The sequence below is a fragment of the Triticum urartu genome, chromosome 3, assembly GCF_003073215.2.
Source record: "Triticum urartu cultivar G1812 chromosome 3, Tu2.1, whole genome shotgun sequence".
NCBI classification, from domain to species: Eukaryota; Viridiplantae; Streptophyta; class Magnoliopsida; order Poales; family Poaceae; genus Triticum; species Triticum urartu.
This window is the reverse complement of record NC_053024.1, coordinates 666,763,899-666,780,020: the sequence shown is the minus strand read 5'-3', so window position 1 is coordinate 666,780,020 and position 16,122 is coordinate 666,763,899. Positions and strand designations below refer to the sequence as shown.

Sequence of the window (16,122 nt, the reverse complement as noted above, 5' to 3'; positions counted from 1 at the left end):
TAGTAGTAGTAGCAGAAACAAAAGGAAAGCAGGTGAGGCCGAGGACCACGCGACGCAAAGCAGCCCTTGCCCTCCAGGGTATCCTATACGTTCTAACTTGAGCAGAAAAATTGGTGGCATTTGACATCTAAAGTTTCACCACCTCTACTACTGCCCGAAATCCTGCTTTGGTGAGCTTTCCCCAAGGTGACACCGAAGGTCTATCCTCGCAAAATTTAACTAGTTTCGGCTAAGTACCCATGGCCCGCGCAGATATGTCGGCAGCCCGAGCAGGCAGATATTTTTCGATCGAGCGCGTGGGATTCCTAGCTGGAGCGCTCCGCGTCCACACATTCCAACCTGGCTCGGCCCGTTCTTTTCCAGCGTGGAGCCCGGGTGGATAAGGATGGGTGGAAGCGGTCGTGCAGCAGCAGTCGAATTGTGACGCGCGCCCGTCCCTGTTCGTTTGAAATTGAAAGGGCCAGGTTCATCCCCCGCATTCCCAATCTGGAATTTACTAAGGTTGCCTGGCTCATGGTCACGGTGCGCTGCGCTCTGGATCACTGAATTTTATAAGCAAAACAGCGTCTCTTGGATTCTCTCTGTTGGACACCAAGCAGTATCATGCAATTTTAATTAGGATAAATTTACATAAAGTATCGTTAGTCCAGTCATGTCATTGCCGAAAAATATTGTTGCCAGTGGCCCCATGTAAAGTATTGGTTTTTTATCCGTCAGTCATGTCATTGCCGAAAAATAATCAGTCGGTTCATGTTAATACGACTTGGCTGTGTGCGCGCAGCAGAAAAGCCCAGGGGATACCGACGTTCTCGATTCCGAATGGGGGACAGGCAGCTGCTTGGGAGCCCAAGATAAGGGACCACGAGAGAGCCCCGTCTGAGGTGTACAGCAATCCGTCAACACATGGAACCCACGTCACCCCACGACCCGTCCCTCTCACGCCTCCTCTCCCCCACGGTGGCCCGAGCCGGAGTTCCCCTCTCTGCCCGCCCCGCGGCCGCCACACTCCCCGACCCCTACCAACCAGGAAGCGAGAAAAAAGAGAGGCGAGCGGCGCCGGAGGAGGAGGAGACTGCTTTCCCGGCGGAAGATGGCGCGGCGCGGGCGTGTGGAGCTGCGGCGGATCGAGGACCGGACCAACCGGCAGGTGTGCTTCTCCAAGCGCCGCTCGGGGCTCTTCAAGAAGGCCTTCGAGCTCTCGCTCCTCTGCGACGCCGATGTCGCGCTGCTCGTCTTCTCCCCCGCCGGAAAGCTCTACGAGTACTCCTCCTCCAGGTGCACGCTCGCCGCCGCGCACTTTTTTTTTACCTGCTCTTCAAAGCCAGTACTCTGGATTCGCCTGGTAGAATCCGCGGACCGCGGCGTGCGCTCGGTCGATTTTCTACGATTTCCCCTTAGCTTAACGGTTGCAGACGGCTGCTCTGCGGGGCGCACGCCATATGCTTGAGACAATCCCCGGCAGGCTTTCCACCTTGCACGAACCTGCCTAGCATCTTGGCTTTTTTATCTGTGCACTGCTAGTATTGGTACCACCACCTTGCATGAGCGTGAGCAGGGGCATGTGCTCTGCTTTTGAGATGGCGTTTTGCTTCGTTCGAGGGAAAAGCGTAGTATTGCACTGCGCCGGGGAAGCTTCTCTAATGGCGTCCTCGCAAAAAAAAAAAAAACCCTTCTCTAATGGCGTGGACCGTGCGCTCGTATTCTTCCGCCTAGGACACTTGAGCCTGTTGCCTTTTGTTGGCTCCTGCATGGTCAACCAACACATGCTGCCCGCCTGGTGATTACGATTTTTGTTTGTGCGTCCTCTTTGACCGGTGACGAATTTCCCATCGCCAGATGCCGACAGTGGAAGCACCGGAAGTTAACGTCAGGCCTATACTGTTGAGTTTAACACATTTTTTTTCCCGATGAAGGGCGGATTCTATTAACTCAAAATGAAGCATCAAGTGGATACAAAACACAATGAGCACACACCCGACTTCTGCATAGATAGAATGCACACACACAAAAACACAAAGGCGAGTAGCAAAGTCATACAAGACTAAAGCTTTGCCTAAGTGAGAAAAAAGAAAATGACACCAAAGCGAACAACTGCGATCGACAAACTACAAGAGCGACCATATCCGCACCAACTATCTCTTGACACCACGAAGACAACGAGATTCTTCAACAGCAACGCCTTTAGAAAGGAAATGCCGCACAAGCATCATCGTCACCGGATCCAACCACCAAAGGTCAAATTCTAAGTTTTCACCCAGAAGAACGGGTCCGAGCATATCCAAGCAATGCCTTCAACAAGGTAACGATGGAAGACATCGTCATTGCCAGTCATAACCAACCATGGTCAGACCTAGGGTTTTCATCCCGGAGCTCGAGACCAGGTACTCAAGAAGCACCATCAACTCGGAGTCAATCATCTGTTGTCGCCACCACTTTTCCACAATCTCAGAGCAATGTTGGGGCTTGGCACCACTGCACAACCATACCCTCTGCGTCAAGTTGTCATTTGTAGATTGCATCTCACCGTCGAAGCAAATTGGCCAGAGCGAGAGCCGCCAAAACCACGAAAGGGCCTTCCGGCTGCATCCCGTAACATCACCAATTTCACGCTAGACGCACCAACAACGGCTTCACGACATCCTTCATGACGAAGATCCAGCTGTAGCGGACATCTCCTGGTCTGATCTGGACGCCAGCAGCCAGTAGAACCTGGCCGCCATCAGATCTGGTGGGCAGGCTGCGACCAGACCATGCGGGGGCACATCCTTTGACTTGGCCCGAGCCACAGAACAGAGCCCGCTAGGACCGAAGGCACCGGCCCGATCGATCAGTTGGAGCGCGGCCGCGAGCGATGGATCGAAGGCATCCACCCGATCTGTTGGAGCGCTGGCGTGAGTGATCCAATCGCTGGATCAAAGGCACCGGCTTGATTTGTTGGAGCGCCAGCGTGAGTGATCCAGTTGCTGGATCGAAGGCACCGGCGTGAGTGATCGAGTCCTGGATCTGATGCGAACTGTTATGAGCATTCGAGTCCCTGGATCCGATGCGAACTGACATTCACTGTGGGGTCGAGCGGAGAGGGGAGGACCACTGGGAGGAGGTTCGCTGTGGCGGCGTTTGCGGCGTTTAACACATGAAAATCGTTATACTGGAAGTATGCACGCAACTTTTTTACTTCTTTATTTATTTATAAACACTGAGGATAAGTGGATAACGAGATGCGTATGCACATTCGTACCCACTCTTTAAAACACTTCTTTTTCATAAAGTTAGTCTATCCATCAAACATTACCGAAAGAGGCTTTCACCCCGCTTTATATATAAAGCAAACTACGAGAGCCACAAGATCCAACAAATGTTAACATCGCACACGCACGCAAAGATAGCAGACAAATAGAGTGCTAAAAGATTCTGCTGAGGGCACAACTCAATAAGCCCTTAATAAAAAACGAAAAGAAAGGCGGCAACACACAAGCCACGAAGGGCTAATCCGGCTCAGGGGGTGGAGGAGGGTGCGGCGGCGCCAAGCGGAGTTCCATCACGCGAAGATCAACAATGATGATGTTGATGGCGTCTCGATCCTGAGGGCGGCTAAGCGGCTGCCAGAGCTTCAAATAGCCACACATTTCGAAAACTGCGTCGATAGCACGTCGAATAGGAACACGTTGGATCACAAGTTTATTACGGACGGTGCAAAGCGTCCAGGCGATAACCCTGATTCCCAGCCACCTAATGTGGCGGACACGTTGCGGGGAGGCCTGGATTTCCTCAAAGAAGTCGAGGAAGTTGTTGTGGTACCAACGTCCACCAACCATTTCGCGGAAGCAACTCCAAAGGAATTGTGCCGACACACATGTGAAGATGTGATTCGAGTCCTCCGTGCTGCACAAGGGATAGAGCCCATCTCCAGGGCCATTCCGCTTGAGCACCTCCACGCCAAAGAGCGCTCGGCCCCGGATCCATTGCCAGAGGAAAATCTGGATCTTCAGAGGTAGTCTAATCACCTAGATCTAAACTAGGGGCGCGGTGGCAAGGCAACCGCAATGGCCCGATAAAGGGATTTGGTTGATAACCGACCCGAGGGCTCCAAATGCCAGGAAATGTGATCACTCGGTAGATCCACGTCCTGAGACTGCAACCTGATGCACTCAAGGAGTTCCTCCTATGCGGCAAGTTCCGAGGGCCCAAATGGCCTCTGAAACGCGAGACGCCCTAAGTCAATAAGGGCCATCTCGATGGAGATCCTAGGTTCGACCGCGATGTCGAACAAGTCTGGGAATATGGCGGCGAGGGGGCGATCCCCAACCCATCTGTCAAACCAGAAAAGGGTAGTCTCCCCCGACCCTGCCGCAATGGAGGTCCCGTTGCGGAGGACTGGGAGTAACTAGATGATGGACTGCCAAAACTGCAAGCTGCCAGTCCGCTAACACAAGGCAAGTGGTTTTCCATGGAGATATTTGTTCCGGATGATGTCAAGCCAAAGGCCGCCCTCCCCATTCGCAATCCGCAACAACCAACGAGTTAGCAAGGCAATGTTCATGCGTCTGGACGACATGATCCTGAGTCCGCCTTGGCCACAACGCTTGCAGATGTTGGGCCAGTGAACCATATGGCACTTTTGCTTGTCGCCATCGCTAGCCCAGAAGAAATGCGCCTGATACTTGGCGATCCTGTGGTGGAGGGCCTCATGGAGGCTATAGAAGCTCATGATGTACAAAAGCAAGCTGGAGAATGAAGAGTTGATGAGCATAGTCCGGGCCGCCTTGGACAGCCAACGGCCCTGCCAAGGTTCAACACGGTGTTGGAGCTTAGTCACTGCGGGATGAAGATCCGCCAGGGAAAGCTGGGAGTCACTAATGGGTATCCCGAGGTATGACGTCGGGAAGGAGCCCAACTGGCAATTGAGGCGTTCAGCAATGCTCTGGTACTCGGTAGGCGAGTAGCCCAACACCATGACTTCACTCTTGTCGAAGTTGACCACGAGACCCGACATCTACTGAAAGCATAGGAGCAAGAATTTCACATCCATCAAACACCATGACAGTACAAAGAACACAATAAGTAACAATAATTATAACTATGTCCGCAGATCACCTAGTGACAATTACAAGAACTGGAGCAAGGCAAAGGCACCTAGTTGTGGTAGATAGTCAACAAGTCGTCCTGCTATGACTCTAGAGGACCAGCACACCAGAACACGAACCACCGCCGATAAACAAAAGTATAGATTGGAAGGATACAACCAGTAGACACATAAACATAGACGAGCGAAGACTGGTCCACCCGGATCCACCGAAGACAAACACTAACTGAATCCTATGAGATCCACTAGATACACACCTCCACACACCCTCCGACGACGAGGACGCACGGCCGGGACTAGGGCTAGGCAGGGAGAACATTATTCCATCTTAAGAGAGTCGCGGCCACCCCGCCTTCCTGTGTAGGACATAAAGCTAAGCAGACTAAAAAACACCTAAAAACAAAGTATAAAACACCTACTCCAATAGGTAAATTTGCAGGGTCACTGCTCATCTTCTTTTGTGCAGTGTAACCAAAACATAATTTTGCATAGAACAAAATTTGTCAAAGACAACATAAGATAGTAATTGATTGATTAAATGCATGTACATAAAAACTATCATGCCTAAGTCTAATCCATTGCAAAGACAATAGCTATGTGTCGGTGTACTAAAGTTTGGGCCCTTTAGTACCCCATACTTGTGCACGGGCAGCTGCAGCCGTACCCGCGGCAAGGCCCGACGGGGACAACTGGAAGCAAATACGGGACGACCAAAGAAAACCACAAGCTGGGCTCCCGGCAAGGTTCTTGCCGGGATGGGTTGCGAAGCGAAGCCCCGGCAAGACCACCCCCCTTGAGGTTGAGAGCTTTGACACCATCGACAATGTTAAGACCAAGATCCAGGGGCGTTTGCATGGTGGCATGCAGATCTTTGTGAAGACCAAAAGGCAAAGTTCCTAGCAAGATTCTTGACGGGAATGTTTGCGAGGCCCCGGCAAGATGTCCGCGAGGCCTCGGCAAGACTCGCATACAGCAAAGATCCCACCGCCCTGCCACCGCTCCAGTGCAGCGACTAGCCTGCCAGCCTGGCCCCACCGAGCCTCGTCATCCTGGATGCGTGTCGAGATAAGGTGAGGCGGCGACGGACGGGACGAGCTCTGTTTCCGTCCCCAAGAAAGTTAGGGACACGTAAATAGCGCATTAAATGTGTTTGTCCTAAGACGTCAGGGATAAGCATGTGCACTGTAGCAACTTTACTCCTCATGTATGCACTGTACGCCACTATGGTAACCCCTTGGTATAAAAGGAGGCCCAAGGCGATACAGAGACGGACTTTTGGACTTTCTGGCCCAGTTTTCATGCGTAGCAGCTAGCCAGAGCTCAAGAACTCTCAATGCACTAAAGCGGGACTAGGGTTTTACGCTTCTCAGTGGCCCGGACCTGGGTAAAAATCTATCGTGTTGATCATTGGATCTGCTCTTGGTGCACACTTCTTTCCCTCCCGAACCGTAGAAGGGATCCACGTGATCCCATAGGTGTCGTTTCCCCGACACTAGGGTGTGGACATATGCGGCCACTAGCTGGCTTGATTTATTTCGTATCCACGGACGATCTTCTTATGTGGTGACATTGCCCACAAAACCTACTGCTGAATAACCGCCTGTTCATTTTGTGCAGCGCAGCTAAAAATTGATCTACATATAAAAGACATGGTTAACTGATTTCAAATCGAATGCAAGCAAACTTGGTTATTAATAAGTAATCGGATGACTTAGTTAACCTTAAAATATGATGACTAGTGCAATGAAGAAGTCATTTGTACATACTCCAATCCTATTATTTTTTTGTGTGCAATGCAACTAAAATATAATACACCCTATGATATACATAAATGTTAAGATCACAAACATGATATTTATTTGTTTGATGTATTTTGTCAAGAAGATAATACCCAACTTAGGCAGTGGTGCCATGAGGACAAACATCATTCAAATTTGTCCAAATCATGTTCGTCATTTCCTGAGTGTCCTTTCAATTACTCAAGGGAAAGAAATGCATTTTGCTAACTCTCCCGACTTCTCCAAGAAGTATGTGGTGGAGGCAAACCTAATGGACTATGTTGGTTTCTTCTATTGTTGTGATCCAACAAAATCTTTCTCTCAAAACCTCTAATATAGAGCCAGTTTTTGTGTGCAATGGAACTAAAAAGGAATATCTATTTTAAGAGAATACATGTCATTTAGTTTTCAGCTAGACTGGTAATTAATTTAGAGATACATAGAACATTCAAACGTCAGACAACATAATGAACCTTAAATTTCTACATCAAAGACATAACTGCATTGGCTAGCATGTTAAAGAATTTAAGTTATTCTTCAACGCATAGGCATGCCTGAAGGTTATAGCTTTCATCATCGGTCTATTGGCTAGTGCAACACCATTAGAATAATTTAACTCTAATCCTAAAAGTACTTCTATAAGCAGCAACTAACAATATAAAATAATCTATAAGCATACATCAACTATCCCTACAAAAATTCATTGTTGCGAAGGCGGTAACACTTGGGAGTTACGCTACCGTACTGGATCTGCCACTGCTGCGGATGAGCGGATCTGATGCCCCCTACCATGCGGATGGGTCGTTCTGTCACCGTGCTGCCATGAGTCGATGGAGGAATAGGTTACCGGCGATCACCAGCGAAGAAGCGCAAAAAATGTGGCATGCTTAGCGAGGTGAATGTTGCAACGATGGTGCTAGAGGTTGGCCCTGGATCGTGCAAGGGAAGGAAACTAGATGAAAAATGACTAACGTGGTGCATGAGAACCCGTTCACAAGGCGAAGGGGAAGGTTGTGCCCTGAGGTACTCACAAACTGCATACACTCTCTAGAGGGAAACCACCTGTGCTGGTGTAAAATTAAAGGATGTTTATAGTGCCAACGGACTCCAATCTTTCATGCAAGCGGTTTCAAAATTCTAACCGCCTCTGGCTCTCCCTGTAACAAGAATAACCGCCTTCCATGGGGGTATGATAGGTTGCTTCGATCTCTTGGGCCACAAGTGCTTTCAGGGACCGCTACTAATGGTCGTTGAAAGGATCGATTCAGTCGACTTGAAGGGTGGGGTGTGAATAGGAGATAACAAATTTGAAGCTTAGTTACCAATTTTACATAATTGTGGTTAAAGTAGGATATCTAGATATGCAACTAGATGAACACAACTGTCAAGCAAGCTGAAAACAAAGTAAGCTAGCCAATAAACTAATTAGCAACCCCACAAGCAAACAAAGCAAAGGAAAGTGCGTGAAAGATTAACCACAAGTGAGTCGGGAATGCGGATTTTATTTCGCGGTTCACACTTCCTTGGGTAAGTGCTAATCTCTGTTGGAGTGGTGCCAGAATGAAGGCACCGAAACACCACCGGGTGGCTCGCCATATTCCCTCGAGCACCCCCAACCGATAAGCCTTGAATCACTTAGGGTGGGTCCTAAAGGCGACCACCACTTCTTTACATACGTCTCCGGAGCACAACACTCGTAAGGAAAATTCCATATGAACCACTACCACCTAGTCACCGAAGCTCCAAGAGTAACAAGTGTTGGTGAACTAGTTGGGGAAACACAAATTTGTTTGGTGAAAGTGCAGATCGAGTGAACTTCTTCCAATCCCCAAGTAATCAAGTGTTTGGGTGGAGGGAATGGACGATATAAAGCTTTTAGGGTTTGGGGAATGCTGGAGCAACTTGAACAATGGTTAGGTTGAGAGGTGGAAGAAGGGGGCTTTTATATATACTTGCTGCCCCCCCTAAGGTCAAAAGAGCCATTACCCCACTGGGGGCTCTGGGTACCCGAGGCTAAGGCCCGGGCACCTGGACTACTCAGAGGTGAAACACCTGGAGAAGATTGGGCACCCTGAGTATGCAAAGAGGTTGCCCTCCCTCCGGGCACCCGGGTCAACCAGAGGCACGTGCTTTCTTCTCGGGTTTCCCTAATTTCACCGAAGGCTAGTGGGGAAGGTAATGTATATGATGATATGGATTTCCCCAACACTCTCAACATCACAACCCCTCTTAATATTGTGGCTTTCCTACGACTAATAAACCGGAAAACTTCAGAGCCTTTGTAAGCCATCACCTTTTTCTCACTAATGTTCGTAGACAATCACCAGCAGTCCAGTATCTTGAGATAATCTTGACAAACGACATTAGATCCCACTAATCTTATTCCCATCAACACCAAAACAATAATTGAGAGACAATGCACCTTCATCAATTTTTTTACTAGTGATGAGACGGAAAAAAATCAAATGTTTGGTTGCAAAAGCCAATTAGAGAAAGACACTCCCTAGCACGTTGTGTCACCTACTTCAGGGAAAATGCCAAAATTTTCACTCCATCGCGACTCACCTCTGTGAAACAACAATTCCCCTTCCTACTCCATTTTGTCCCTACATGCTAGCAATAGTGGGGTTCCTCCGTCCTTACCCACCAACTGCCATGAACAATCCTTCTCGCCATCGACTGTCGGAGTTTGACATCAACTACCATGGCCACTCGTCGGAGTTTGCCGTCGGCCATCGTGGCCACCTGGCGAAGTTCACTCGAGCTTTTCCGGAGTTCATTGGAGCCACCACCAATCACCGAACCCTATTTGGAGTTTGTTGTTCGCTGTTCACCATTTTTTCTTTATCTTTTTTAATTCAATATAGAGAAAAACAGGAGATATGGAGGAGATTATAGGGGAGATGGTTGGAGTGCAAAACAAACGGGTCTCCAAAGTAAGGAGTCCCCCCCCCCTAAAAGGGGTGTAGAGGACATATTTAGGAGAGGCGGGTTGCCATGCTCTTAGAGCTCATTTTGTATGGTGCTAAATGTGTTTGTTTTGAAAAGTAGCTATAAAAACAGAAAGTTTGCAGTCAAACATTACATTAGGCAAGAATTGTTTAGCCAATGAGGTTTATCAATGTAGAGTGAGTCACAAGCCTACAAAAATAGTAGCCATCCATCAGGCATTCGTTAAAATATAAATTTTTGATACAAAATCTTTGTATTGAATATATAAAGAAAATAACAAGAGTATATGAAATTCCTTGTTTTATTTCGCTTCTTGTTTGGTTGATACACCACGGTAAACTAATTCCACAACATGTTTTGAAAAGGTTGCATAAAAACTATGAGCCAAACAATAAAATAAGCCAAAACTACTTATGCAATTAGGATTAACATGACCCAATCTCATGCCAAATACAATGTCACATGAGAATATCTTGTGATACCACATTCTTTTGTGACACTACACCTGAGTCACCACTGTGCTGCCATGCGGCGGTAACACATAAGATGTATCACCATATATTCACTTAGTCACGCAATCTCAAAATAGTATCAGTCTAGTTGTAATACACTAATATGATTAACTCAAATCAGAAGTTGTTTAAGAAATGGAGAGTCTTCAACAGTAAGTTTATTAAATTATATATATATATATATATATACTATTTATGCTTAGTTCCAATTACTAAAATGTCACTAGGTGGACTTATTTTGAAATTTACCACGAGCAAGTAGGTGCGGAAGTAAGGAAAAGTTGGTTAGTCAAATATATTAATAGAAAAACTCGTTAGCCAAATGAGGTTATCATAATCCATGACATTGCCAATTTCCGTGAGGTCCTTCATGTACCTATACACATACATACACATATATCGAACTTTAGTATAGAGTACTCATGTTCATTTGGTATATCTTTGTTCTTAACTTCATAACTTTGGTTAACTTATTAAAAATTGCAAGAATTGTCAGATATCTTTAGTGACCAACTTAATATGCAATGAGCCCAATAGAGTAAGGTTTAAACTATGAAATATCCATTTGCAAACACACAAAAGTACTGCTGATCAAATACATTGGACAATAATGTAAAATATTTGCAAGTAGCAAGAGAAACTTTTAGTCAACATAAGTGTCAGTAAACACAATGAGCTTAATCTGATATATAGTCGCCATCTACCAAGTTTTACCATGATTGATAAACGCCCCCCTGACCCCATTTTTGATATAGACGTCTAGACAGTCTACATGGATCATAATCCGAATTAGACTCCAACCCTGAAGTGTTGGAAATAAATCACTCATCTTCTCTCTCTCTCACACACACAGAACACTTACAATTCCACAAGCTATTTGGTGACTTGTTGCCTCACATAGCTAAATTATTTTTTCTTTCATTTTGGTGTTGCGATAACTGCAACCGATTGGGTGTTCCCCTTATTTATAGCTGTAAGGAACCAGTACAGAACCACCTTCACATCAGCATCGCATCATCGATCTATCAGGAGATGATTGTCAAAGCCAACCGCCCCTTGTCCTCATCAACCTCGTTGCACATGAGCTCTCGCTTCAATAATGCCCCATGCATCGTTGCTCTCATGTGATACTTTGTCCTCATTGCATCAAAGCGAGAATCGTCTTCCCCCGCATCAAAGCATGCCACAGGAGCCAGCGTCGGACCCTTGGTTGGGTCCATTCACCACAAGGGAGGCAAAGTTGTCACGGGCCCATGAGAAGCGAGGGCAATGGGAAAAGAGGAAGGGGGAAGATTGTGCCCTTCCCCCATGACAACCCACCTTTTATAGGCGAACGAGAATCCAATCGCTGGCCTTGAAGCAACGATCCGCCTTTTATAGGAGAATGAAAACCCAACCGTCGCCCGAAGCAACGCTACAAGACAAGACTCGAAACAACTCCTCATAAAGGCGACATGAAATCAACTAGTTATGGGTGCACCTATCAGGCGATTCGCTTACCCCGAGTGCAATGAATCGCCACCCTGCCCACAAGATCGATATTGGACTAAAGGATCTTGACGACATAGGATCCCCGACACTCCCAAGGGAGGCCCCTCTCGCCTTATGAAGACCAACACAAGCCAACACCTCAGGCCAACATGGTTGCGCCTCGACAGCGAGGTCCCTAGCCGATACTCCGCGGGTGCACACCCGAAACAACCATTCGAGGCGGTGGAGGTTGAAGGTCAAGTTCTTGTGACCCTCCCTCACAAATTCCCACAACCACATTGATGCCTTGATATAGGATGAGCCTATTTGGTAGCGCATAACATGTTTGTGGGAAGACGCCTCCATGTCACGCTCCGAAGGAACGTGGGATACTACTAACAAATAGGCCAAGATCCCGTACCACCATGGATGAATTCACTAAGGAGGCCCCCGAAAGGAAAATCCCCAAATTTGGTTCCCATACCCAAAGGCCTTATAACCTCAAAGATAGAAAGGACGGGCTGACCTCGGATTCTCGAGACGAGCTCCTTCCTATAGGATAGGTAAGGTGGGAACAAGGACAAGGGGATACCCTGGACAAGAGGTGGGTGGGGGGAGAGATCCTCTAAAGAAAAGTCGAAGACACGGACATCCCTCCCTTGCTACCTCCATGACCGCCCCGACTTTCCCAAGGACACTCGGGAGGCGCCTAAGGAAATTCTGACAAGTCCCGGGTAACCTACACAGGAGGAGATCACTTGACACTCGGGGGCTACTGATGAGGTCACAACGCAAGGATGACAGGGCTCGGCCCTTGATGCCATGGATGACATTTTTCTGGATGGTGGTCCTCTCCTCCTAGATACAGAGGACTCTCGCGTCACCCTTCCCCGAAAGGGGCCAAGATGATGCTACCTGAGTAGTTGACCCTGGGCCCATCCTAGGGACCATAATGCAACGCTAGTCCCACCGGTTTATAAGGCGGAGCTAGGGACATGCGAAGCGGATGAGCCTTCTTCTATAAGAAGCACTCTAGTAATCATGAGAGAGATAACTTATTCGAATAGAGAAGAATAACAAAGGCAAGAGTAGGGTATTACCTCCCTCAAGGAGGGCCCGAACCTATGTAAATTCTCTCTAACATCCCATCTACCATTCCGACCTCCCCTTCACGTGCTCATCTGAACAATCTAGCCGTCTCCTCGACGTCGTTGTCGGAACGAAACTCCAATAGACTTTAACCCAACTCCCGAGATGGCTGTGAAACTGCTCGTTGAGGGGCTTAACACCTTGGATCTAGGAAAAACATTAACCTTGAATCTCCTACTGAATTTTTCTAATGCTCGGATGACCCTTTCTCCCGATGGTTTTCGTGGCAAAGAAGGCCAAAGCCAGGAAGAAGGGGAAGAGCGGCTAAAAGAAGCGGCCATGACCGTTCGCATCAGAAGGGCTGGTGACGTTGGAGTCTGTGTCATCGATCCATAAGGAGCACTCTAATAAGCCAAAAAATGTCGCTAGGTCGCAGAGGCCAAGTAGCTCGAGATCTTTTTTGGGCTAGATAAGGTGTCGGATCGTGAAGTTCTCCATCAGCTGATAGGGAACACATGACCTTCATCCATTCATGAAAAGCTAAGAAGTGGGAGGGTGCGTCCCCCTTTCCCCCCTCTTGAATACAATCGGCCAAGAACCCCTATTGTAGCTCTCCAACTCACACCATGGGGCTAGGACGACTTTGACAAGTGGTGCCTCGTGCATTAAACTCACAAGCATAATCTCAAGAAATTTGCACCTACATTGAGGTAGTTCGAACGGAGTGAATCATTATAAAAAGAGGCCAAGAGTTGGCGATCGCTAAGGTGGATACATAATTAGGAGACAACACCAACCCTTTTTTTGAACCACATTCTGGTCCATATATTATTCAGGAGGCTCGGCTTCCTACGTGTTTAGAAAGCAATACAAGGTTGTCGAAAGGCAGTTGTTAGCCATCATTGACTTCCCAAAAGCAGCTACCAAATGATCGGACACCGCCATCATCTTTGATCAAGAGAACAACCCCGAAAACTCAATTCAGTCCAGGTGTTTCCCTTTAGTCTCACCCAAGTGATAGCTAATTAAATCTTCGCCCATGTGCTCATTGACGGAAGGATTTCACTTGGCGTCACTTTCACTTGCGCACTGGATGGCCAATAAATGCCAAGGTTGTCAATCAAGCTGGGTAGGCAATTCTTCCAATGAAGTCTGTGGATCTTCTACCAAACCTATCAGACATGTTACCTTGTCCATTTCTTTCACCATTGTGCGCAATTTCCTCACTGAGAAGGTGCTCTTCGATGGTCATGGACTTCAAGACAACATTCAACCACATACTTGGACGGCTGACACTCAAATTCATGGTCATGCCCAACTATGCATACTCTTGCCTCAAGATCCATGTGCTGAATGGGTCACCATTGTCTGGGGATGCAGGAAGGCCGTTATCGGTTGCGATAAGAAGAGCCTTGACATGGCGACCAATGATCTTGATAAACTCAAAGATTGAGTTGTGTGACTCAAGGTTGACTAAGGTGGACCTCAGGGAATCAAACCTGGCCCTGAGTCAACTATGTTGAAAAAGAAGATTTGAAGGCCTTGGGACAGAGTTAATAAAATCGAGCACACCCTTAGCACAACTAAGGCATAGCTTTCTGTCACCAGGGCACCGCCTTCATACACACTTCTGTCAAGGTCAGGACCCAAGCCTATTTTCCTGTCGAACTCTAGTGCACATTCCATTGTGTTGAGTAACTGTGAAGCTTGGTTGAACAATGGTTGTTGAACAATACCAATACTTTAATATTTTTGGTCCCGTCAGCAAAAATGCAGGTAAGGAGTTGGACTTGATTGTCGAACGTTTTTCCAAATTCTAAAATATGCTAGTGGAGTTGGGAGTTGATAAATGAGCAGTGGAGTTTTGAATTCAGAGGAACAGAGGGTTGCCTAATAGGTTCTTAATTGGGAGGGCATCCGTTTTACTTAATATTTTGCGAGGGGCCATTCTGCTTCTACCATATAACATGCATATGAGTAAAGTAACATGAATAAATCCACCTGACATTATTGGGGTGATCTCCATCACCATTGTTCCACTTCTCCATGATGATCTCCATCTGTATGGTCCATGTACAATGTGCCTCCAAGTACTAATACAAGTTGTTACCCCTAACAGATAGTAATAAATTACATAGAAAAAATGGATTCATCACAAGTTGACACATAGGGCGTTAACACAATTAATGATAGCTCATTGGCTTTAGCCTGGGTGAGGTACTCATGACTCGCATGTCATGAAAAATACACACATGCATCACATACATAATGGGCCATACCATACACATCAATGCTGCAAAAACAAATTATGCATAGTATCACATTATATCGTATTATGTGAATCCACTTGGATAAATTGTGAAAGCCAGGACTTGACTAAGACCTTAGGCTTTGATACTATGTTAAGCTTCATGCATTAGCCAACGCAACCAAAAGTCTGAACTGATGAAATTCTACCAAAACTCAAAGAAAATGTCTTGTATGTTAGGTGAATAGATACAAGTTCTAACATCAGTATCCACAAAGTCAACACCCATTGTTAGGTGAATAGATAATGTCCTTCTGTCATAACAATCATGCGAAGTAGCATACCCTTATACATACAACATTTCCAACAAACAACATGTAGGATGAACAGGTCAACATCATTAATCAAGCATTTCATGTAATTAATTAGTGCACAAGAAGCTAACCACATTTCTCCATCATATGATTCCCAAGAAGCTAACCACATTACTCTATAAAATCACAATCATAACCTTTGTAGGTCATTTCAAATCCATTTGAAGAACTCACTAGTCCTCAAGAATGTTACACATGCATTAAGATTTCTTTTTTTAGAACTATGCATTAAGATTTCACATGACAATATGACCACTTTTCTCGAGACTTCAACCAATCGAGTTACACTGACCATCCAACAACATAGGCATGTCCTCTTGACTAAATACTGATTGCGCCAATTCGATGTGCTGATAATAATAAAATACAATAGATCTATCAAACACGATTATCCCAATTACTCATGGTAATAAAATCTAGTCAATAAATTATCTAAAATGACCTTATATCCATGGAAAGACCCCATAGTGAACTTTCATAAGGAATATTTATCATTGGAAAAAGACTTGGGCTAGGGAGAGTGTGTCAAAATATGGCCTCTCTTAGTGCCCTACATTCGGTGCCATCTCTTAGACTTTCACATTAACGTTTTTGTCTACATAGGCATGGTGATGAG

The 16,122-nt window shown here is 46.5% G+C and overlaps 1 protein-coding gene across 1 annotated transcript in view; it reads left to right on the top strand.

Annotated features, from left to right (window-relative positions):
• The first annotated feature begins 918 nt into the window (after window positions 1-918).
• LOC125545786 (MADS-box transcription factor 51-like) overlaps window positions 919-16,122 on the top strand; it is a 26,432-nt gene continuing 11,228 nt past the window's right edge. The window contains exon 1 of the mRNA XM_048709821.1: window positions 919-1,275. Within this exon, the coding sequence (XP_048565778.1) occupies window positions 1,091-1,275 (185 nt within the window). The 5' untranslated portion in view covers window positions 919-1,090. The remainder of the gene's footprint in view (window positions 1,276-16,122) is intronic.